This window comes from Panthera leo, chromosome A2 (genome assembly GCF_018350215.1).
Source record: "Panthera leo isolate Ple1 chromosome A2, P.leo_Ple1_pat1.1, whole genome shotgun sequence".
In the NCBI taxonomy this organism is placed as follows: domain Eukaryota; kingdom Metazoa; phylum Chordata; class Mammalia; order Carnivora; family Felidae; genus Panthera; species Panthera leo.
The window spans coordinates 153,347,250-153,367,439 of NC_056680.1; the positions used below are offsets into that span (position 1 = coordinate 153,347,250).

The 20,190-nt window shown below is 40.6% G+C and overlaps 1 protein-coding gene across 4 annotated transcripts in view; it reads right to left on the reverse strand.

Moving 5' to 3' along the window:
• The window catches only part of KDM7A (lysine demethylase 7A), a 77,595-nt gene that overhangs the window by 47,855 nt on the left and 9,550 nt on the right, over positions 1-20,190 (reverse strand). The window contains exon 1 of one of the 4 annotated variants that reach the window (XM_042926405.1): positions 1,699-1,889. The exons of the other annotated variants lie outside the window; for them this stretch is intronic. Within the exon in view, the coding sequence (XP_042782339.1) occupies positions 1,699-1,742 (44 nt within the window). The 5' untranslated portion in view covers positions 1,743-1,889. Of the gene's footprint in view, positions 1-1,698; positions 1,890-20,190 lie in introns of those variants that run through there. 4 annotated transcript variants of the gene reach the window in all.

Here is a 20,190-nt window from a genome sequence, read left to right on the forward strand (position 1 = left end):
TGGATCATACACCTAAATGTAAAATTAAAACTATAAAACTCTTCAAATAAAGCAGAGGAGTAAATCTTCATGCCTTGAATCCAGCCCCACACGCACACGGAACAAAGGAAAAAATTGATAAATTGGACATCACACTACAGCCTGAAGGCTTCGGTTTTCTCAGCTTAGTCTGGTGTGAGATAATCAGCTGAGTGTGGAGAGCGTGAGAAAAGAAAGGCGTGAGGCGTGAGGAGCTAGGGAAGAAAGTATAAAATTGCCGACCTGAAGAAGGAAAGACCAAGAAACACAGTCACACTGCCAGGCAGTGTTGAGAGTCCACCTGAGGTCTGTGACCACAAATTCCAAGTAAAACCACTTCTGCCCACGTGTGCGATGTTTTTTCGGCAGTGTTCAACACAGGCCCAAAGAAGGAGAGTGGGTCTGTCCAGAGCTGGGGTTTTGTGGACAAAGACCAGAAAGAGAGGTGAGGGTATTTCCAAGGAAGTTAACATAATGATGGACGCTGCAGTGTGAGCTGGACAAAAGGGGCAGGAAGACGGGAAAAGGCAGTGAAAGCGAAAAAATGGTCAGATGGTCTGAGGCGGCTCAGTGTGGTCCTATGCGCCTCAGCGGAGGCCGTGAGCAAGCGATCCGCGAGGGGCAGAGGTTATGCTCAAGTAGCGGAACGTTTAGAGCTTGAAACATCCAAGGAAGCAGATTCTCCGACAGTGCTACGGGCAGTGGCAGCGTGCTGAGATGCAGCACAGAAGCAAGCGAGATGGGGGAGAGCTCTCTCTGTATCCAGTCAGAGCTCCAAACCAAGCCTCGAAAGGGAGGTTCGTGAGGTGCCAGCAGTAGAGGCTACACTCCAACCAGAGCAGAAACTCAAAGGTACAGAAGCCAACTTGACACTTCCAGAAACTCAGATTTGTCAGGTCATACCTCGACTATGGCCACATTCCTCTTAAATAGTGACGGTTACACCAAATTAAGTAAGAAAATAATGTCCTGGAAAATCTAACTCAACATATAACACAAACTCATCTATCGATAGCTAAGATACATAAATAAGGGTGACTCCCACAAGGCTTAGGGAAGAAGATAGGGCCATTTGAACTAATTTAGGACCCTTTAGGCAAAACTTAGCTAATAATCCCCAAAGATCCCTAGTTCCTCTCTCCAGCTTCTACTCTTCACCCCCCTCCCCAATATAATCTCTTACACTAAAATGTCAGTGATGTTTTCAGGTTTTGACAATTCTCATCAACTAGCAAAACATTTTCACCAACATTCATTTTAAAATTTCAGAACCTGGAGTGCCTGGGTGGCTCAGTCGGTTAAGCGTCTGACTTTAGCTCAGGTCATGATCTCGCGGTTCCTGAGTTCGAGCCCTGCGTTGGGCTCTGTGCTGACAGCTCAGAACCTGGAGCCTGCTTTGGATTCTGTGTCTCCCTCTCTCTCTCTCTCTGCCCCTCCCCCATTCACATGTGTCTCTCTCTCTCAAAAATAAACATTTAAAAATTTTTTTTTCTCAGAGTCTAAGAATTTTAAGTTTTTATCAAGATAAAAACTAAAAATAAACCAAAACATTATAAATGGCATTTTACTGAAGAACCTCTCACTACCTTATGTGCCCTCATGATTATCAAGCAAGCTAAATGTCTGCATGAGGTGAAGCTATACTCTCGTCCACTATGTGTCTGATCTACTAACTCCTACCTGTGCTTCAAACTTGGTTCAGAAATCACCACTTTGTGGACCATCACTGCCTGCCTGACTCCAATCACAGCTGACAACCGAGTTAGGTTTTCTCGTTCCTTTCTATAGCTTCTGTTATAAAGTTCAGAATATACCTTTTACCAATTTGGATTGTAATGGTTTCTCAGGCCATATTTCCAGTAAATTATGAGCTCTGTCAAAAAAATAAATAAATATAAATAAAATTTAAAAAAAATTTTTTAATTTCAGAACTTTATAGTAAATTTGGTACACTATTTTTTTTACTAAAGCAGTAAGTTGATAAATTATTTAAATCTCTTTAATCATATAAAATATCATTTTAAAAAATCAAATTAAACACAAAAAATTAAGTGTTCCCAGGGCACCAGGGTGGCTCAGTTCGTTAAGCATCTGACTCCAGCTCAGGTCATACATGATCTCATAGTTTGTGAGTTTACGCCCCATGTCAGGCTCTGTGCTGACAGCTCAGAGCCTGGAGCCTGCTTCGGATTCTGTGTCTCCCTCTCTCCCTGCCCCTCCCCTGCTTGCACTGCTCTCTCTCTCTCTCAAAAATAAACAAACATTAAAAAAAAATTTTTTTTTAATTAAATGTTCCCAAACCAAGAAGGTTATTTCAGATCTATGAAGGGCAGTAAAAGGAACTACTACATACATTTCAGTTTCTTTCCCAGAGGAGGGATAACTTTTCCCACTTCTTACCCTACATTAAGAGAATTCTAGAATCACTACAGCTTTAACAGGTATGTTAAAAGCAAATAGAGTAGGACACACAAAATGCAGAATTCTGAAAGCAAATTTTGTAAGAATCACTGTCAACCCTTTAGTCTCTCCATTTATTTCTCTTATAAAACTTTCCTTCATATACAAATCGCTTTTTCCTAACAGCAAAACGTTAAATGTTTATTAGACTAGTGTGTGTATGTGTTGGGGGTGGTTTTCTATAGGGGTGACAATCTGACCTTTGCTGAATAGCTTCCATCTATAGAAGAACAGCCCTATTGCCATTTGGTGAGTGGGACAGTGACAACTTTAGCACTTTCTATTGTCTTAATCTTCTGAAATTGTTGCTTAGCTGGCTTTTTTTTTTTTTTTTTTTGGACCCTTGACAAGAACAGAATTGAATTAATGACTAACCAGAATTCCGTAGGATCTGCCACGCATTCTCTTTTTTCCTCTTAGATAATGCTCCCATTTATATTCTCTACTCTTGTGGTTGGAAGGGTGGGTGGCCAAATTCTTTAAGATCTTACTGTCCTGTGGACTTCATTAGATATTATTCCTCTTGCTTCAAATTCTCTCTCCATTCTTCACCAAGCAATCCACACTACTTAGTCTTCAAAGACTCAACTCAAATTCCAACTTCTCGGTGAAACTTCACTGGATCGCCCCACAGAAAGTCCTTCAACATTTTATTGCTACATTTTCACACTTTGATATTGAGCTATTTTACATACTCTATTTCCTGAGTTGAGCTCAAGATTTCTCCTGGCTAAGCACAGTGTCCCCACACCACCATGATCCCAGCAAATTTCTACTGATTATTAACTATGCAGAACACCTATCTGAAAACTAATACGTTGTGTTAAAGTTATAAGCAACTTTTGTTTAAGTTTATTCAGCTTGGGGTGTCTGCCTGGGTGGCTTGGTGGGTTAAGTGCCCGACTCTTGATCTCAGCTCAGGTCTCGATCTCAGGGTTCTGAGTTCAAGCACCACATTGGGCCCCACACTGGACATGGAGCCTACTTAAAAAAAAAAAAAAAAAAAAAAGTCCATCCAGCTTTAATTTTTTTTAAGAATTTGGTACAATAACTAAAGGCATCAAACAGTTGGTAAAAAAGGGAAAGATCTTTCAACATATGAATTAGTAGATTTTTCATCCTTTCTTGGATGATAGAAGGCTCTAGTAAAGAAATTCATTCATTTAAAATTTTCCTTCCTTACAAAAGTTTTAACCTGTGTATCAAAACTCCACCTTCTCACCCAAAGCACCAAACTACTCGACTACGACCTCCAAAGCCCCACACTATCATCAAAGAGGCTGGGAAGTAGCCTTTGAAGTGAATGACCTCCAGGAACATAGAAGATAGTTTATAACCCGCCTTCATATTTCCTTTTAGATTCTAGCTCTGAGGTCAGTGGGCTCATGGGACAGCGATAAGCCAGGCAATATCTACCCGGCCTAGGTCCTTGCCACAAGATAAACAAGTGTGGACTAGCTTCAGTGAGATGCACGGATTTTGGAATTAGAAAGGCTTGGTTTGATTTTAGCTCCAGTAGTTTTGACTCTGAGCAAGTTTCTTAATCTCTCTGGGCAGGAGTTCCCCTAGGATCAAATACAACAATGTGTGTAAACACATTTGTAAGGCACAGGGCTTGGCAAATAGTAAGCAATGGCACTGTAAATATTTTAAGTAATAAATGGGAGCCATTAATATTATTACATTTCTATCAGAGCGGTCATAGCTAGTATACCTTTGGGTTTATTTATGAGGTTTGAGCGTAAGCAGGAAACTTGGCTTAATATTTTTTCTTCCCGATGTCTCTTCAGAGAACACTTAGCTATTCAAATGGCCATTCTTTAAGGGGGTGAGGGGAGATACTTTGTTTTCAATTTCTGATTGATTTTGATGGTTGCATTGACTGGACTCAGTCAGCCTATATTAGAATCCTGGCTACTCCACTTGAGTAGTTGTGCGACTTTGAGCAACTGACTCTGCCTGTTTTTGTCTTATTTGTAAAGATGGAGATAATGATACTTGTTTCCCTCATAGAGCTAATAATAAAATTAATATACATAAAATGCTTAGAATGAAACTGTAGAACATTAGTTTTGCTGGTCCAAAAACTTTATTTTGCTAACTAGTATTGGCTTAATAGGCTGACATTCTTACTAAAAGTACAAGGATGCCAATAGGCATTTTCTTTCTTTCTTTCTTTCTTTCTTTCTTTCTTTCTTTCTTTCTTTCTCTCTCTCTCTCTCTCTCTCTCCGTTCTTTCTTTCTTTCTCTCTCTCTCTTTCTCTCTCTTTCTCTCTTTCTTTTAGAGGGAGAGAGAGAATCTTACACAGGCTCCACACTCCATGCGGAGCCCAATGGGGGGCTCAATCCCACAACTCTGGGATCATGACCTGAGCCGAAATCAACAGTCTGATGCTCAACCGACTGAGCCACCCAGGTGCCCCAGGCACTTTCATTTTTAAATTACATTTTGTGCAGTGTGTTAACCCTGAGATTATTACCAGATATCAGCTAAAGTAAAAATTTATAATTTGCACATATGAAATTCAAAATGGTAATTTATGATTAAATCTGTGGTTCAGAAAAAGCCCAACTTCTATTATTTTCTTGCTGACATGTAAAGCTATTTTCATAAAATTAAGTGCTTTTCTTTATAAGTCAAGTATGGCATATTTCAACTGCTGGGGAGATTTTATTTTTGACATATTAAAGCTATTTATTGGCATATTATGTGCTTAACTATATTTAACGAGGGTTTTGAATGAAGTGCATACTATGAACCAAATTCCTTCAGTTCATAATAATCTCAGAAAATGAGACACTTTTTCTACCTCAAACAGCTGGCTTATGCTTCCAACTGTTCCAGGGCTTCCCAACTTATTTCCAACCAGCTGATGAAAACATCTATGTTACTGAAGAACAGAACAAAGAACATGAGAGAAAAATAAGGGGAGGTTGAAGAACCAACAGGTGTGCTCGCTGGTACAAAACGCACCCCTTAAAAGCCGGACATTCTGTTAACAAGCTTCTAACAAAATTTGTTCCAAGGTAAATTTGTGAAACCTATCGAACACATCGAATACATTTTAAATGCTGACACACTGTACTGTTTGCTTCTTGAGTGCCAAAAACATGTTCCTTCTGCCTGTCACTGCCTGACATCTAAGTACCGAGCAGGCAATGTAAATGGTAAATGGGTGAAATGGATCTTTACAAATAAACTGTTCTCTCACGAAGGTAATAATTTCTATTAGAATGTTCTAAAGAAAGAAAAGGTGTTTAAGATTTCCGAAATACCCAAACAGCGAAACATATTTGCCTTTCACCAGCCTGTGGTCATTCCACTAGCCATTCGACCTCTTGGGCTAATAGTCTTGCTTCTCTTTGGCGAACTACTTTCTGCCTGTCTGGCTCTGTATAAGGTATGTCTGCAGAGACTAAGGGAAGCTATAATGCAGACAACGCCCAGCGGATCCGCTATTTGAGGATCTGCTATTTCATGGAGCTAGACTATACTGCACTTCTATTTGTAACCAGTGAAACAGCGAATAAACGCCATCCCAAAGCAAATATGATGTGAACATGTAAGAACTTTGTAAATTATTCAGGGGGGAGAAAAAAACTTGCCATGTCAATAAAGGATAAACATTAGCAATTTCATAAAGGTTTGCTTGGCAATTTTCTTAAGTTAATAAAGGAAGGAATTTAAAAGTATGTTATCAGTATGCGTATCAGTATATAATGCCTTATATATTTTATATACATATTATAATGCCTTATATATTATATATATAATACATATAATACTACTGCCTTAGTATATTTTTGACTGACAAATTTTACCTAATAACCATATCAAGTAAACATTATGTAAAAACTTGTTCTAAAGCAACCTGAATCTAGAAGTACACAAAATGTTTGCTGAGTCTAGTCCCTTGCTGTGGAATGCAAGATTTAAAGCATTAACATCTCAAGAAAACTTTTCCTAACCTCCTTTAACATTCAGACTATCTGTGGCTCCCAAACCTGGCTGTACAATAGAATCCCCCGTAGGGTTTTTATAAGCTGCTAGGAGGCAGCCTTTCAAAAGAATGAGGCAGCTCTGTGGGGAGAGACGGAGAAAAAGATCTTTAAGATATGCTGGAAAGAAACAAAAGCCAGGTGCAGATTTGTATAATATGCCCCCACCCGGCCAACCAACCACACATGCATGTTTGCAAATGCGTGCAGAGTATAAGTCTGTAACAATATGCAAAAAGTTGGTACAAGTGATTGCCTCTGGGAAAGAAATCAGAATGGATGCAGAATGGAAAGAGAGAATTGCTTTTTACCATATAACTTTCTAAATCTTTTGTGCCGTGCATTGCTTATTTTTAATTCTTTAACGTTTTTATCCATTTTTGAGAGACAGAGGTGGGGCAGAGAGAGAGAGAGAGAGAGAGAGACAGAGAGAGAGAGAGAGAGACACAATCTGAAGCAGGCTCCAAGCTCTGAGCTCTCAGCACAGAGCCTGATGCGGGGCTCAAACTGCGAGATCATGACATGAGTTGGATGCTTCACCGACTAAGCTACCCAGGCGCCCGCGCATTGCTTATTTTTAAAACGAAAAACATATTCTTGAGCCCCACCTTAGATCTACAGGGAAAAGTTAATGGGTGGGGCCCAATAACCTTTATTGTTAACAAGTTCCCCAGGTGGTTCTTCTGCAGCCAGCTCAGCGCAATCCTCAGCAATGGTATCTGAGGAACTGCGGATGTAAAATCCTGGCAGGGAGGCCAGGGCAGTACCTTATTCACAGTTGTTCGTCAAGACGATGGTAAGATGGAGAGGCAGGTATGGTAGAGCACTTCAGGGACAGGTTTTTCTCCCTTCATAAAAGAGAAGGCCACGTGACAGAAAGACTGCTTTTGACCCCTTCCTTCCCTCCTGCTTTGGATGCTCTTAAGAAGACCTTCGCCAGCTCTCTTGCACCCATGTGGTGACAAGCCCGAAGACAGGTGTCAGCATACCGGGGAGGTAAAATAACAGTTCTCCTTCACGTGGTAACTGAAATCTGTGCGTTATCAGAACCTTGCTAAGTGAAGACTGCACATACAGCAGTCTCCAAAAGAGCATGTCTTAACCGTCCCACAGGAGGTAAGGTTCCTCACAAAACGATTCCATGGTCAAATAAGACTGCCTCAGAGGCAAGATACAGCCTATCGCCACCCCAGCCGTCTGCGTGTCCTCTGGGTCAGACTACCTGTGAGCCAGCACTACCCTCATTCACCAGGCAGAGCTTCTGCATTCCAAGCTACTATCCAGCGTCACGAGCACACTTTACAAATTCTAACCTTTCCTGCCAGACCTATTGAAACGGTAACTGCCAAATCCCTCGGCACAGCTTGATTCCATTCCTGGCCGGGCTCATCCTGTCACAAGTGTAGCACAATGACAGAGTGGGCAATTTAAGAAGACCCGTTGTCTGATTCCACTTGAAATCTTACATTTCTCTCCAGTTAAGAAAACACGGTAAAACAGGAGCAGAATGTAAGAGCTAGCAGGAAAGTATAGCAAGTTAGGAGATGAAACACTACCAATAAATACCACCGGTCTGAGGCAATTTAGTGCACAAACGGTCCAACACACGCCAGCAGCCCATGCGGCACAGCAAACCAAGGTCCGTGATGCTTAGTCATCAAAATTCAACAGTGCAGTATTCTCTAGTAGAGCATAATATGCCCACCAAAATCCTTCTAAAAATAATTGACATATGAGGAATTTTATCTCCAGAGCAACTTTTCTGAGGACATTCAACTACATTTCACAAGGAGAATCTTCAGTTATAGGGAAATTTTATTCCAGTAGACCACATCATTCCTCAAAGATAGCAAAATGGCTGCTAGTTTTTATATGGTAATTAATCTGTGAAATGTTAACACTTGATTGCAACTGGACCCATGCCAAAGGTTACTTACCACTACAGAATATTTCTAGCATTTTGAAAAAGGGATTCAGAAAGGATAAAGAAAGGGAGAAATAAATTAAAACAGTAGCAAACAACTTCAAAGTCAAATCTTATCACACAAGACATCTTTTTAAGGTAGCAGGACCAGAAAACTATTCAATGAGGTAAGTAAGTGGCTTTCATGTTGTACTTTGCAGGTAACTTTCCCAGTGCATCTGCACACAGATACAAGTAAATGAAAGCACACTTATTATACAGGCATTAATACACAAATATGACCATCAGGTAAAAAATCCGTTACTATTTATCTTTTATAAATTTTTCTTCAATGTTTATTTATTTTTGAGAGACAAAGAATGAGCAGGGGAGGGGCAGAAAGAGAGGGGGGCACAGAATCCAAAGCAAGCTCCAGGCTCTGAGCTGTCAGCACAGAGCCCGGTGCGGGGCTCCAACTCATGAACTGTGAGATCATGACCTGAGTCGAAGTTGGATGCTTAACCGACTGAGTCACCCAGGCGCCCCTGTTATTTACTATTTAATAAAGGGAATCCAAACTCTACTTTCAAACCCAGTATCTCTCATTTATGACCCTTCTTCTCATTAATAATTTTCTACGGCTTTGGGTGGGAGTCTCCCAAGAGCAGATCCTGATACACAAACCTGAATGCAGATGTTCACATGGCAGTGATCGCAGGCAGCACTAGCAGAGGAGTGTAAAAGTGGGACAGGAAGAAGCCACAGTGCAAACCCTAATGAGCATTCACCCCTTTCGGGACAGCTGGAAGACTGTGTAGTAGGGACATGGTCCCATCCAAAGGAAGAGAAAGCAAGGTTATTTATCCAGTCTCCCAACAGACAATGGTGACGGCTATCCTCCGGGCATTAACTTCCCAGCATTTCCAGCCTATTTCAAATGCAAGGTGCTGAGCTCCTACAGCTGGAGAAAGTCCTCGGGCCAAGTCTCAAGTGCTTTCAGCAAGAAGTCTTCAAGAGATAAAGACAGAGGGGCGCCTGGGTGGCTCAGTCGGTTAAGCATCTGACTCCTGATTTCAGCTCAGGCCATCATCTCATGGTTTGTGAGTCTGAGCCCGGTGTAGGGCTCCACCAGTGTGGAGCCTGCTTGGGATTCGCTCTCTCGCCGGTGCGCTCTCGCGCGCGCGCTGTCTCTCTCTCTGTCCCAAAAGAAATAAACTTAAAAAATTAAGAAAAAAAAAGGGAGATAAAGACAAATAGAAATAGACTGAAACACAGAGAGCCAGGGGAAACAAGGGTAGTGCTCCTACAGAGCCTGCTACATATGCAAAATTCCAGTCTAGTCACACTAGTGTGCGCACCTACTTGTTCATTCTTGGTACGTGTATGCTCATCTCAATACTCATGGAGTTCTTCCCCCTTCTCCCTATTATTCCTCCATTTTCTCGGGGACAAATGCTGAACAAGTATACATGTAGAATATAATAAAGTTATCATAAGTAACTAGGTATAAATTAAGTAAAAGACACTAATGTGTAATACTAATAACTAATATTAATTACTTAAGTAATATGCAATATACTAATATGTAATATTAAGTAATATTAATAAGTAATATTTCTGAACAAAAATTAAAGAAAATTTGTCCAACTTGATGAAGAAATTCACAACTGATTTGTGTAGGAGGGGAAGAACCATCACTGGACCTCGGCAGCTCTCCGGAAGGGAAAATAATCATTCCTAGCAGCATATTATATATCAGCTCCAGAGACATACATAAAGTTGATGAATTTTCAAGACAAATTTTGTTCCACCACTGAGGGCAGTCTCAGCTCTGGGCTCAGCTACCCTGAATCTCTTATGAGACTGGACCATTATGCAGAAGAACGAAACATGGAGCAGATGGAAAGAGGGCAATCTTTTAGACAAAAGGGATTAAAATATCTTAGCTATCCTAAGAGAGGTTCCACAGAAAAAAGTACCATTTCAGGAACTATTTTTATTGTATTTTATTTTTTTATTTTTTTTAATGTTTGAGAGAGAGACAGAGTGTGAGCAGGGGAGGGGCAGAAAGAGAGGGAGACAGAGTATGAACAGGGAAAGGGCAGAGAGAGAGAGGGAGACACAGAATCTGAAGCCTCAGGCTCCAGGCTCCAAGCTGTCAGCAAAGAGCCTGACATGGGGCTCGAACCCACAAACCGTGAGATCATGACCTGTGCCGAAGCCGGATACTTAACCTACTCAGCCACCCAGGCACCCCACCCCAGGAACTGTTTTTAAATTAAAGAAGAAATCATGGTGATGACTAGGGAATTTCCAGAGACTTTTGTTTAAGAGGAAAGTGCTACACTAAATTACGTGGGGAGGGGGGAACAAGGGGGATGAAAAAGGAGCATACAGAAGGGGTTAGGGAGAGGGGTGGCTCAAGGAATGAGAAAAGAAAACAAAGGAAGCTGGGATTAGATAGAAGAGATTAAGTCACAAAGAGACCCCTCGAGGGCAATGTCCAGCACGGGAGGTGAGAGCAAGAAAAAGAAATACAAGCAGGTGGAGGTGCAGGCGGTAACACCGGTTTGTTAGTTTAGCAGCCGTAACACCGTACGTGGGTAAAAGACACACTTGACATCTTCTTTCCTTCATCAAGGGATAAACTCCATACCGTAGAGTGAACCCAGAATGGCTTCTATGACTCAGCCATTCACTCATTCAAAGCACTATCAGGACACCTGAAATGTAACAATGATAAAAATCAAGAAAATCAAGTGTCTACACTCCTGAAGCTTACATTTTATTTGGGGAGACAGAAAAACAAACAAGCAGCCATACAGTATATGTCTGATGTCAAGTGCTGCAGAGGAAAAAAATGTGCCAGAGGGTAAGGGATTTTCTATCTTATACTACCATAGTTAGGGAAGGCCTTGCTGAAAAGATGACAATGAGAAAAAACCTAGAGGAAGTGTGGAACAGACCCTGGGGTATGTGAGGAAAGAATGCTCTGAGTTGAAGTAAAAGCAAATGCAAGGGCCCTGAGGCAAGTCAGCCTGTGTAAGAAACAAGAAAGCAGGGACGCTGTTGGCCAGGAGCAGTGGAGGACATGGTGTTCTTAGAGGCACAGAAGGCTTTTACTCTGGGGGAGATGGGACTCTCTGGAGAGTTCCAAGCAGAAGAGTCACAAGACCTGACTTATATTTTAAAAGTGTCACTCTGGTTCCCATGGCAGCAGAAGGAAGGGGACCAGTTAGAAAGCTACTGCAATAACCTCAATTTATGTAAGGGGAGCGATGTGAAGGGATGAGACCATGAAGGTAAGCCAACAGCGTTCTGCTGGAGAATTTAAAACACAGTCTAAGAGAAGAAATAAGGATGACTCCAACGATTCTGGCCTGAACACCCTGAAGGAGTGTTGCCATTGACAGAGGCCGGGAAGGCAGCAGGAGGAGGAGAGGGCTGACTGGGAAGGGAGCTCTGGGTTCAACTGTGGACACACTAGAGGGCGGGATGACTACTACTACAATCATCCGAGTAGAGACATAAAGTTGGCAACTACATATTCAAGACTAGAGCTCAGGGGAGAGGTCTCTGAAGGAGATAAAAATTTAGGAATCATCCACATACGGATGAAAGCTGAAGTCACGGATGAGATAAATGCTAGAAAAAGAGAGCTACTGAGGACTAAACCCTGGGATCCTCCAGTGTTAAAAGATCAGGAAGATAAGAAGGACTTGCTGGAGAAAACCCAGCACAAGGATTCCCTGGAAGCCACAGAAGGGGAAGCTCACCAGCAACTTTGACAAGACCATTGGCACAGAGTGGTAAAGATGAAAGCCCGATTGGGTTCAGAGAGAATGGGACCTTAAGTAGCAAAGAAGAAATAGAGAAAAAGAACAAAAACAAAATTGGAAACAGTGAACATGTACACTTCTTTTGATGAATTTGCTGTAAAGGGAGTAAAGAAATGGGGGCTGCAGACGAAGGGGGAGTGTCAGGTTAAGGATGTTTTCTTCATTTTTAAAAAATGAAGGTTATATACTACTTGCTAATGAGAAAAAACAATATGGGGTAAGGGGTACAATTATTGAAGCCAGGTCCCTGAACAGATGACAACGGATAGGATCTAATATACCTAAAGATAATTCCCAATAACTTTGGCAGTTTCCTTTTCTTTCTGGAAAGTTACATTTCCAGAAATTTCCTAAATCTGAAAAGAGATCTCTCCATACTACAGCAAACTTCGGCAACTGTGGCTCACATACAAATGACTGAATACAAGATGTATCGCACTGACCCTTCAAAAACAATGACTAGAATAAAAAGCACTACAGAGGAAAAAATGTCATTTATTTCAAGAATACATGTTGTTCTGACAAAACAGATATGCTACATGTCCTCATTTAAAGATCCCTTCTTTCCAGTGGGTATGCAGACAGCTTCCAGTGACTCTATACTGACCCAGCTCAGGGTCTACCAAAGTGTAGTTACGCAAACCTGCATCAAGTGGCTTGAGAGCCTCCTAGGAAGATGGTACATCTGAGCAGCTGATCTTCAAGTCACCCTGTCTTGCTCTCAATGCTAAGGGATATGCTGTGGTTCAGAGCAGTTACTCTTACTCGCTGGGCAGGCAAGGCCACCGCTAAATCAGGGAGGAATCCAGAGAACCCCACCCAGCACCACCACCATCGTTAGAAAGGCTGGACAACCTGATGGGATCCAGTTCCCAGATGGCGTTACATCGGCAACAGGACACATTCACGAGAACTGAAGGCCAGGACGGCTTGTCCTGCCGCGGGGCCTCCTGCTGTATGAAGCCATTCTCATTTGGTTAAGTTCTTCTTCTATCCTTTACTTCCCTTAAAGAAATGTGTATTCTTGGGGCCACCTGGGTGGCTCGGTCGGTTAAGCGTCCAACTTCAGCTCAGGTCACGATTCCAGAGTTCATAGATTCAAGCCCCACTTCTGGGTCTGTGTTGACAGCTCAGAGCCTGGATCCTGCTTTGGATTCTGTGTGTGTGTGTCTCTCTCTCTGCCCCTGTCCCGCTCATGCTCTCTCTCTATAAACATTTAAAAAAATTTAGGAAATGTGTATTCTTTCCCCGTGTCTGTAATTACCCTGTCATCAATCACCACCACCCTTCTGTCAATCTTACACATACACATTTTCTGTGATAAAGAGTCTTTATCTCAATACATACATCTTTTCTCACAAAAATTCAAATATGTAGTGAGTACTGCAAACATGCGATTTAACAGACACCTTTGTTCAGGACGAAATTAAATTTAAAAAGCCAAAATCCATTTAAAGCTGTTTTAAAGAAAAATGTTAAATAAATACTGCAGTACACAGATACAGCAGAAACCGTGATGGTGATCAATAAGACGAAAACTCACTGATGTGGTGGAGAGGAAGAGACAGAAAGGGAAGAAAAGTCACCCATATCCTAACGCCACTTGACCTTAAAGTCCTAAAAAGCCGTGCCATCGTCTTCCTCTGTTGTGTCCAGAGAAACAAAAGAACTTCTCCAAGCATGGAGCTGGTGAAAGAACCATGCAGCAGGCCTGGGGCCAGGACTAAGGCTGGAAACAAGCACTCTGCGACTGGCAGGAAGTAAGAGAAGCTGCCTGGGTCAGGTAACACTCCCGAAGAGACGAGCAGCCCCAACAAGGTGATTCTGAGAAAAAGATGTGTGTGAAAGGCTGTGGATGAACAATTAGAACAAGGGGTTCAAGGAATGAGGACACCGAAAAGAATTTCACATCAGGGGATCCGGTCTCTCCCACCACAGGCTGGATGCCCACAAAGGGAGAGGCAAGAACAAGAAAATTCGGGAGCGGAGGCCAGCACAGGCTACCTGGCATTTGGATGGTTGGAAAAGCAGGTTTGGGGAAAGAATTCCCTGAGTCAAACAGAAGAGACTCTGCTCTCCCAGTAACCATGGGATCTGATCCTTTGATATACAGAAAATAAGGACAGCCTAGCAAAAAAAAGAAAGTGACTCAAAGAACCAGGCACACAAAAAATCAGCCTTAAAAAAGTACTGAAATAGGGAAGACTCTAAGAGAGAAATATGAGTCATATCTGTGACAAGTTAAATTAAGTAAAAAGACTCAAATTCCTCTAATCTGCAGATGAAACTATTTATACCCCACAATTCCTTCAGAAAGCAATGAAGTAAAAAGGACTGACCACATGTCTCCAATATAGTGTGTGTGATGTGATAGGTGAGGCAGTGTGGGAGCTCACAGAGAAGAGGAAAAACCCATGAACCCACAAAGCAGTTTCTGGGGGGAGAAGGCTCTGATGTGGCCTCCCCAGAAGGCCACAGAAAGTTTCTGACGTCATTGATGGGAACTGGCCAGAAAGCCTCTGCTTCCAGGGTGCCTTGTCCCACACTTTGTCACTTACTAAATTAGGACGCTATCCAAACTCACTCGGTTCTGACTTTTGTTCATGTGGAGTTGTTGGGGTTTTTTTTGTTTTTTGTTTTTTTGCTATTGTTTTTTAAATAGTCTGTGGAGTTCCTGAGCAGTAAGAATATCTCCAGGACCTCCAAGCAGATCCCCAGGACCATTTAATTTTCTTTTTTATATTTGTTAATACTAAAGTATCCATAAAACACTATATAAATCAAAAGGACCACAGTGGACATTATCCCAATTTCTTTGTCAAATAGTGACTGCTTATCTGACAACAGCTTGTGCACATAAAAAAACAAAAACAAAAACAAAAACACCAAATTGGAGCACTTGGGTGGCTCAGTTGGTTAAGCCTTTGACTCTGCTCAGGTCATGATCTCACAGTTCACGGGATGGAACCCCATGACGGGCTAAGCACTGACAGCATGGAGCCTGCTTAGGATCCTCTCTTTCTGCCCCTCCCCTGCTCATGCTCGCTCGCTCTCTCTCTCTCTCTCTCTCAAAATAAACAAACATGAACAAAAATTAAAAAAAGAAAAAAACCCACCAAATTATCTACAATGGTATAGGTTCTCCCAGCTTGAACAAGGTCATAATTTACTGCACATGATGTCAGGCTGTTATGATTGCTAACTGATAAATGGGAATCAATATTAGATATTTGAAATGCCTATGTTTTGAGCTCAAGGAAAACTATACTTCTAAATTACAAAGGAAGAGAAGTTCTGCACTTCTTCACAAAACATTCTGAAAATGTTTTATTCCCCCTCCCCATCATGCAATACAATTTGGATATGTCGTTGTATGTTCTCTAATATTGATTTTGATTTATTAGAATTAGCTGATGAATGCAACTTACTGCCTTGGTAAATTAGTATGTTAAATTTGCATAGTTAGTAGGGTTAAGCTCACCAAACTTATATTTTAGTATCAGTGTTCCTTCTGCTTCCTGGTTGTGCTCAACATTCCCCTTAGAACATAAATTTTAAAATATGACTACACGGGCGCCCAGCTGGCTCAGGCAGTTAAGCATCTGACTTCGGCTCAGGTCACAGTCCCGTTATTTTGTGGGTTCGAGCCCTACATAGGGCTCTCTGCTGTCAGAGCAGAGTCCGCTTTGGATCCTCTGTCCCCCTCTTTCTCTGCCCTTCCCCAGCTCGTTCTCTTTCTCTCTCTCTCTAAATAAATAAACTTAAAAAAATTTTTTTTAAATAAAATATGGCTACAGATAAAAAAAATTTCAAAATGTGTAACACTAGGAACTTATCTTAAGGCTACCCAAATGCTTGTCAAGAATAAAGATAAACATACAAAAATAACATATACTACAGCACAGTTAGGTACTAAGAAGAAAAGAAAGAAAAGAAACAGAGAAACCAGATGAAGAATCCATCATCAGAGAACCAGGTTAATTATGGGAAATTCACAGAATGGAATTCTATGCAGCCATTTAAAGAAGAATGAAATACCTGTTATGCTGTTACAAAAAGCTCTCCTCAACCTCCAGGATATTTTAATAAATGAAAAAGAGCCAGTACAGGGGCACCTGGGTGGCTCAGTTGGTTAAGCATCCAACTTCGGCTCAGGTCATGATCTCACCGTTCGTAAGTTCAAGCCCCACATCAGGCTCTGTGCTGACAGCCTGGAGCCTGCTTCAGATTCTGTGTCTCACACTCTCTCACTCTCCCTCTCTCAAAAATAAATAAACATTAAAAAAAAAAAAAAAGAGCACAGTATAGAATCATCTGTACTGTATGACGTCCGCCTTCTTGGATGGTAACTCAAAACTGTCAATGTTGTTTACTGCTGGAGAAGTGGACTGTAGGAAGGAGACAAGAGATTTTCACTTCTCATTTTCTCATCTTTCTATATTGCTTGAATTTCTCACTAGATTTTTTTGGTTTTGTTTTTTTTAATTACAGGGTATGTGGTCAAAGGAGATATGAACCCTTTCTTGTATTCATCTTTTTACCTCCCTATATCGCTTAAAGCTGATAAATGTTATACATTAAAATAATTCTTTAACGAATAATCAATAAAGAATGCTAATAAGCCGATTAATTCCAAAACTAGTGATAAAGGGAAAGAAACAGTTAATTCCGCCTCTCCTACACAAACTATACCACTAGGTAACCAAAGGGTAGATAAAGAAAAATCTTCTCTTGGGGAGCCTGGGTGGCTCAGTCGGTTAAGCCACCGACTTTGGCTCAGGTCATGATCTCATGGTCCATGAGTTCAAGCCCCGCGTCGGGCTCTGTGCTGACAGCTCAGAGCCTGGAGCCTGTTTCAGATTCTGTGTCTCCCTCTCTCTGACCCTCCCCCGTTCATGCTCTGTCTCTCTCTGTCTCAAAAATAAATAAACGTTAAAAAAAAAAAAAAAGAAAAAAAAAAAAAGAAAAATCTTCTCTTTATGGAAGTATTCTAACTAGTAAATAAAAAAGAATTACGTAAGTAAATTATCATCATTTTGGAACCACTCATAAATAAATGAATGGATACTGACATTGGTCAATGGCAGTAAACATGACAAAAAGAGAAATCAAACATTTTATGCTTCCTGATGGAAGACTATACCTCCCACTTATAAAATATTCTTTAAATTTATTTATTTATTTATTTTGAAAGAGAGACAGGCAGAGGGAGAGACAGAGAGAGAATCCCAAGCAGGCTCCGCACTGTCAGGACAGAGCCCAATGCAGGGCTTGAACTCATGAACCACGAGATCATGACCTGAGCCGAACTGGAGTTGGACACTTAACGGACTGAGCCACCCAGGCACCCCTATAAAATATTCTTGAAGGGAAAAAACTGAATCTGATCAAGCTTCTCTAGATCCAACTACCAATTTACAGGAAAGAGAAGAATATGTTAAAAGATGCAGCAGGGATGTAATAAGCAAAATCCAGAAAGTGGAAAACTTTGCAGGATAAAAGAGCACTGCTGACCAAAAACAAATTGCAAGGGGAAAATAAGAGACATGAGGAAAATCTGTAGATGAGGGTTTTCCAAAAGCAGCACTAGTGACACTTAGGGATGGGTAATTCTTTCTCGTGGGGGCCGTGCTGTGCACGGATGTTTAACAGCATCCCTGCCCTCTACCTACTCGACTCCAGCAGCAATCCCCCCTCTCCATCCACCGGCCCCAAACCCCGGTGCCACCAAAAGTGTTTCTAGATATTCCCAAGTATCTTCTGGTGGGGGACAAAACCTATCCAGTTGAGAACTACTGCTACAGATTAAAAGACTTGTGGACTATATTTGGATCCTGATTCAAACAAACAGTAAAAAAAAAAAAAGTTAATGACATTTTTGAGACAAGTGAAAATTTGAACAATGACTATTTCATGAAATTAAGGAATTGTCAATTATTTTTAGTTGTGATACGGTATTTTTCTATAAGATGCCTTATCTTACAGATACACATGCTAAAATATTCACAAATGATTTGTCATGAATTTGCTTCAAAATAACTAAATGCAGGGGCGCCTAGCTGGTTCAGTAGAGCATGCAATTCTTGATCTCGGGGTTGTAAGTTCAAGTCCCATGTTTTGGGCGAGAGATTACTTAAAAGTTTTTTTAAATCTTAATACAAAAAATGCAAGGGAAGAGGGAGAGTTCAATGAAACAAGACTGGTCATGAATTGATAATCACTGAAGCATAGTGATGGTTACCTGGGAGCACATTGTATTATTCGGTCTACTTTTGTGTATGTTTGAAATCTTCTCTAGAAAAAACAAAAATTAAAGTCAAGACCATCATGGTAACTAGCAGCACTCAGCTGAATGACAAGCCAACCCAGTAACTCAATCTTGGTAACATTCAACTGGTTTCCACTAACTATCCCATGAATGTCACTCAGAGGCACTCAAACTAATGCATTAAACACACACACACACACACACACACACACACACACGCTATTCCTCTTTTTCCAAGACAAATTAAAAGAAACTCCCAGGATACTTTAAACCCCGGGGGTTCACAAAACACAGATTAGAAAATGCTGCTTTAGAGATATTCCTGAATCATTAATAATGCTTTAGAGATTCCTATTATATTCATTTAGTTGCTCAGTGTATATCTGTTCCTTTATGTCGCTTCGATTCATCAATTTTGTTTAATACTAAAAATGACCAAAAGCAGTGGTATTTTAAAATTTAGATAAGAATAATATTTTTATCTTTCTTTTTAAATACAATTTATTGTCAAATTGGCTTACATACAACATCCAGTGCTTATCCCAACAAGTGCCCTCCTCAATGCCCATCACCCATTTTCCCTCTCCCCACTCCCCCCTCCACCCTCAGTTTGTTCTCTGTACTTAAGAGTCTCTTGTGGTTTGCCTCCCTCTCTCTCTGTTTGTAACTATATTTTTTCCCCTTCCCTTCCCCCATGGTCTTCTGTTAAGTTTCTCAAGACCCACATAAGAATAATATTTTTAAACTTAAGTACAAAGCATCACAGGAATACAACTTAAATATCCACTAGTGAACACTGTAGTAAAGAATATTTTCCCACAAGGCTATTCTTCCCAGCCAGCTAATGATAAGGTACACTTAAAAATATGTGTATATTAACAGATGTAAGAGGGAAAGCATACGGTTCTCTTCATAGATGCTGAAGAAGTCTTTTGACAAATTCAATATTCATTCACAATAAAAACATTAAAAAAAAAAACCTAAGAGACTCTTAATAGGATAAATTATGCCTAAAGCTAGTATCTAATTTAATGAAGAAACAGAGGCCTTTCCACTAAAATCAAGAACAAAGAAAGGATGTCCACTATCTCCACCACTATTTAATATTGCAAGTGGGATAAGCCTGTACAATTAGATAAGAGAATTCATTTAGAGGCAGAATAGGTATGATAGGGACCTCCAGTGAACTGATAATACAACGAACTCAAACAATTCTTTTAGTAAAATAGCTGGAAATAAAAGTAACTCCCAAAGTCAAATCTTCATATACACAACCAATAACCAATTAGCAAGCAAATGATAGAGAAAAGCCCATTTACAACAGTAACAAAGAAAACAATACATAGGAATAAACTTATAAACTTGCAAAATCTTCAGAAAAAAAAAAAAACCATTTAAACGTATCTGATAGTCACATTAAGTAGACCTAAATAAAGAGACATCCCTGTTCTTGGGATTACAATGTCCATTCTCCCTAATTTAGAAATTCAATGTAATACCAGTAAAATATCAACAAGCCTTTTTTTTTTTAACTTTTAATTTTAATTCCAATTAGTTAACATAACAGTGTTATAGTAGTTTCAGGTATACAATGTAGTGATTCAACAACTCCATACATCACCCAATGCTCATCACAACAAGGGCACTCCTTAAATCCCCATCACCTATTTCACCTATCCACCCTCCTCCGGTAACCATCAGTT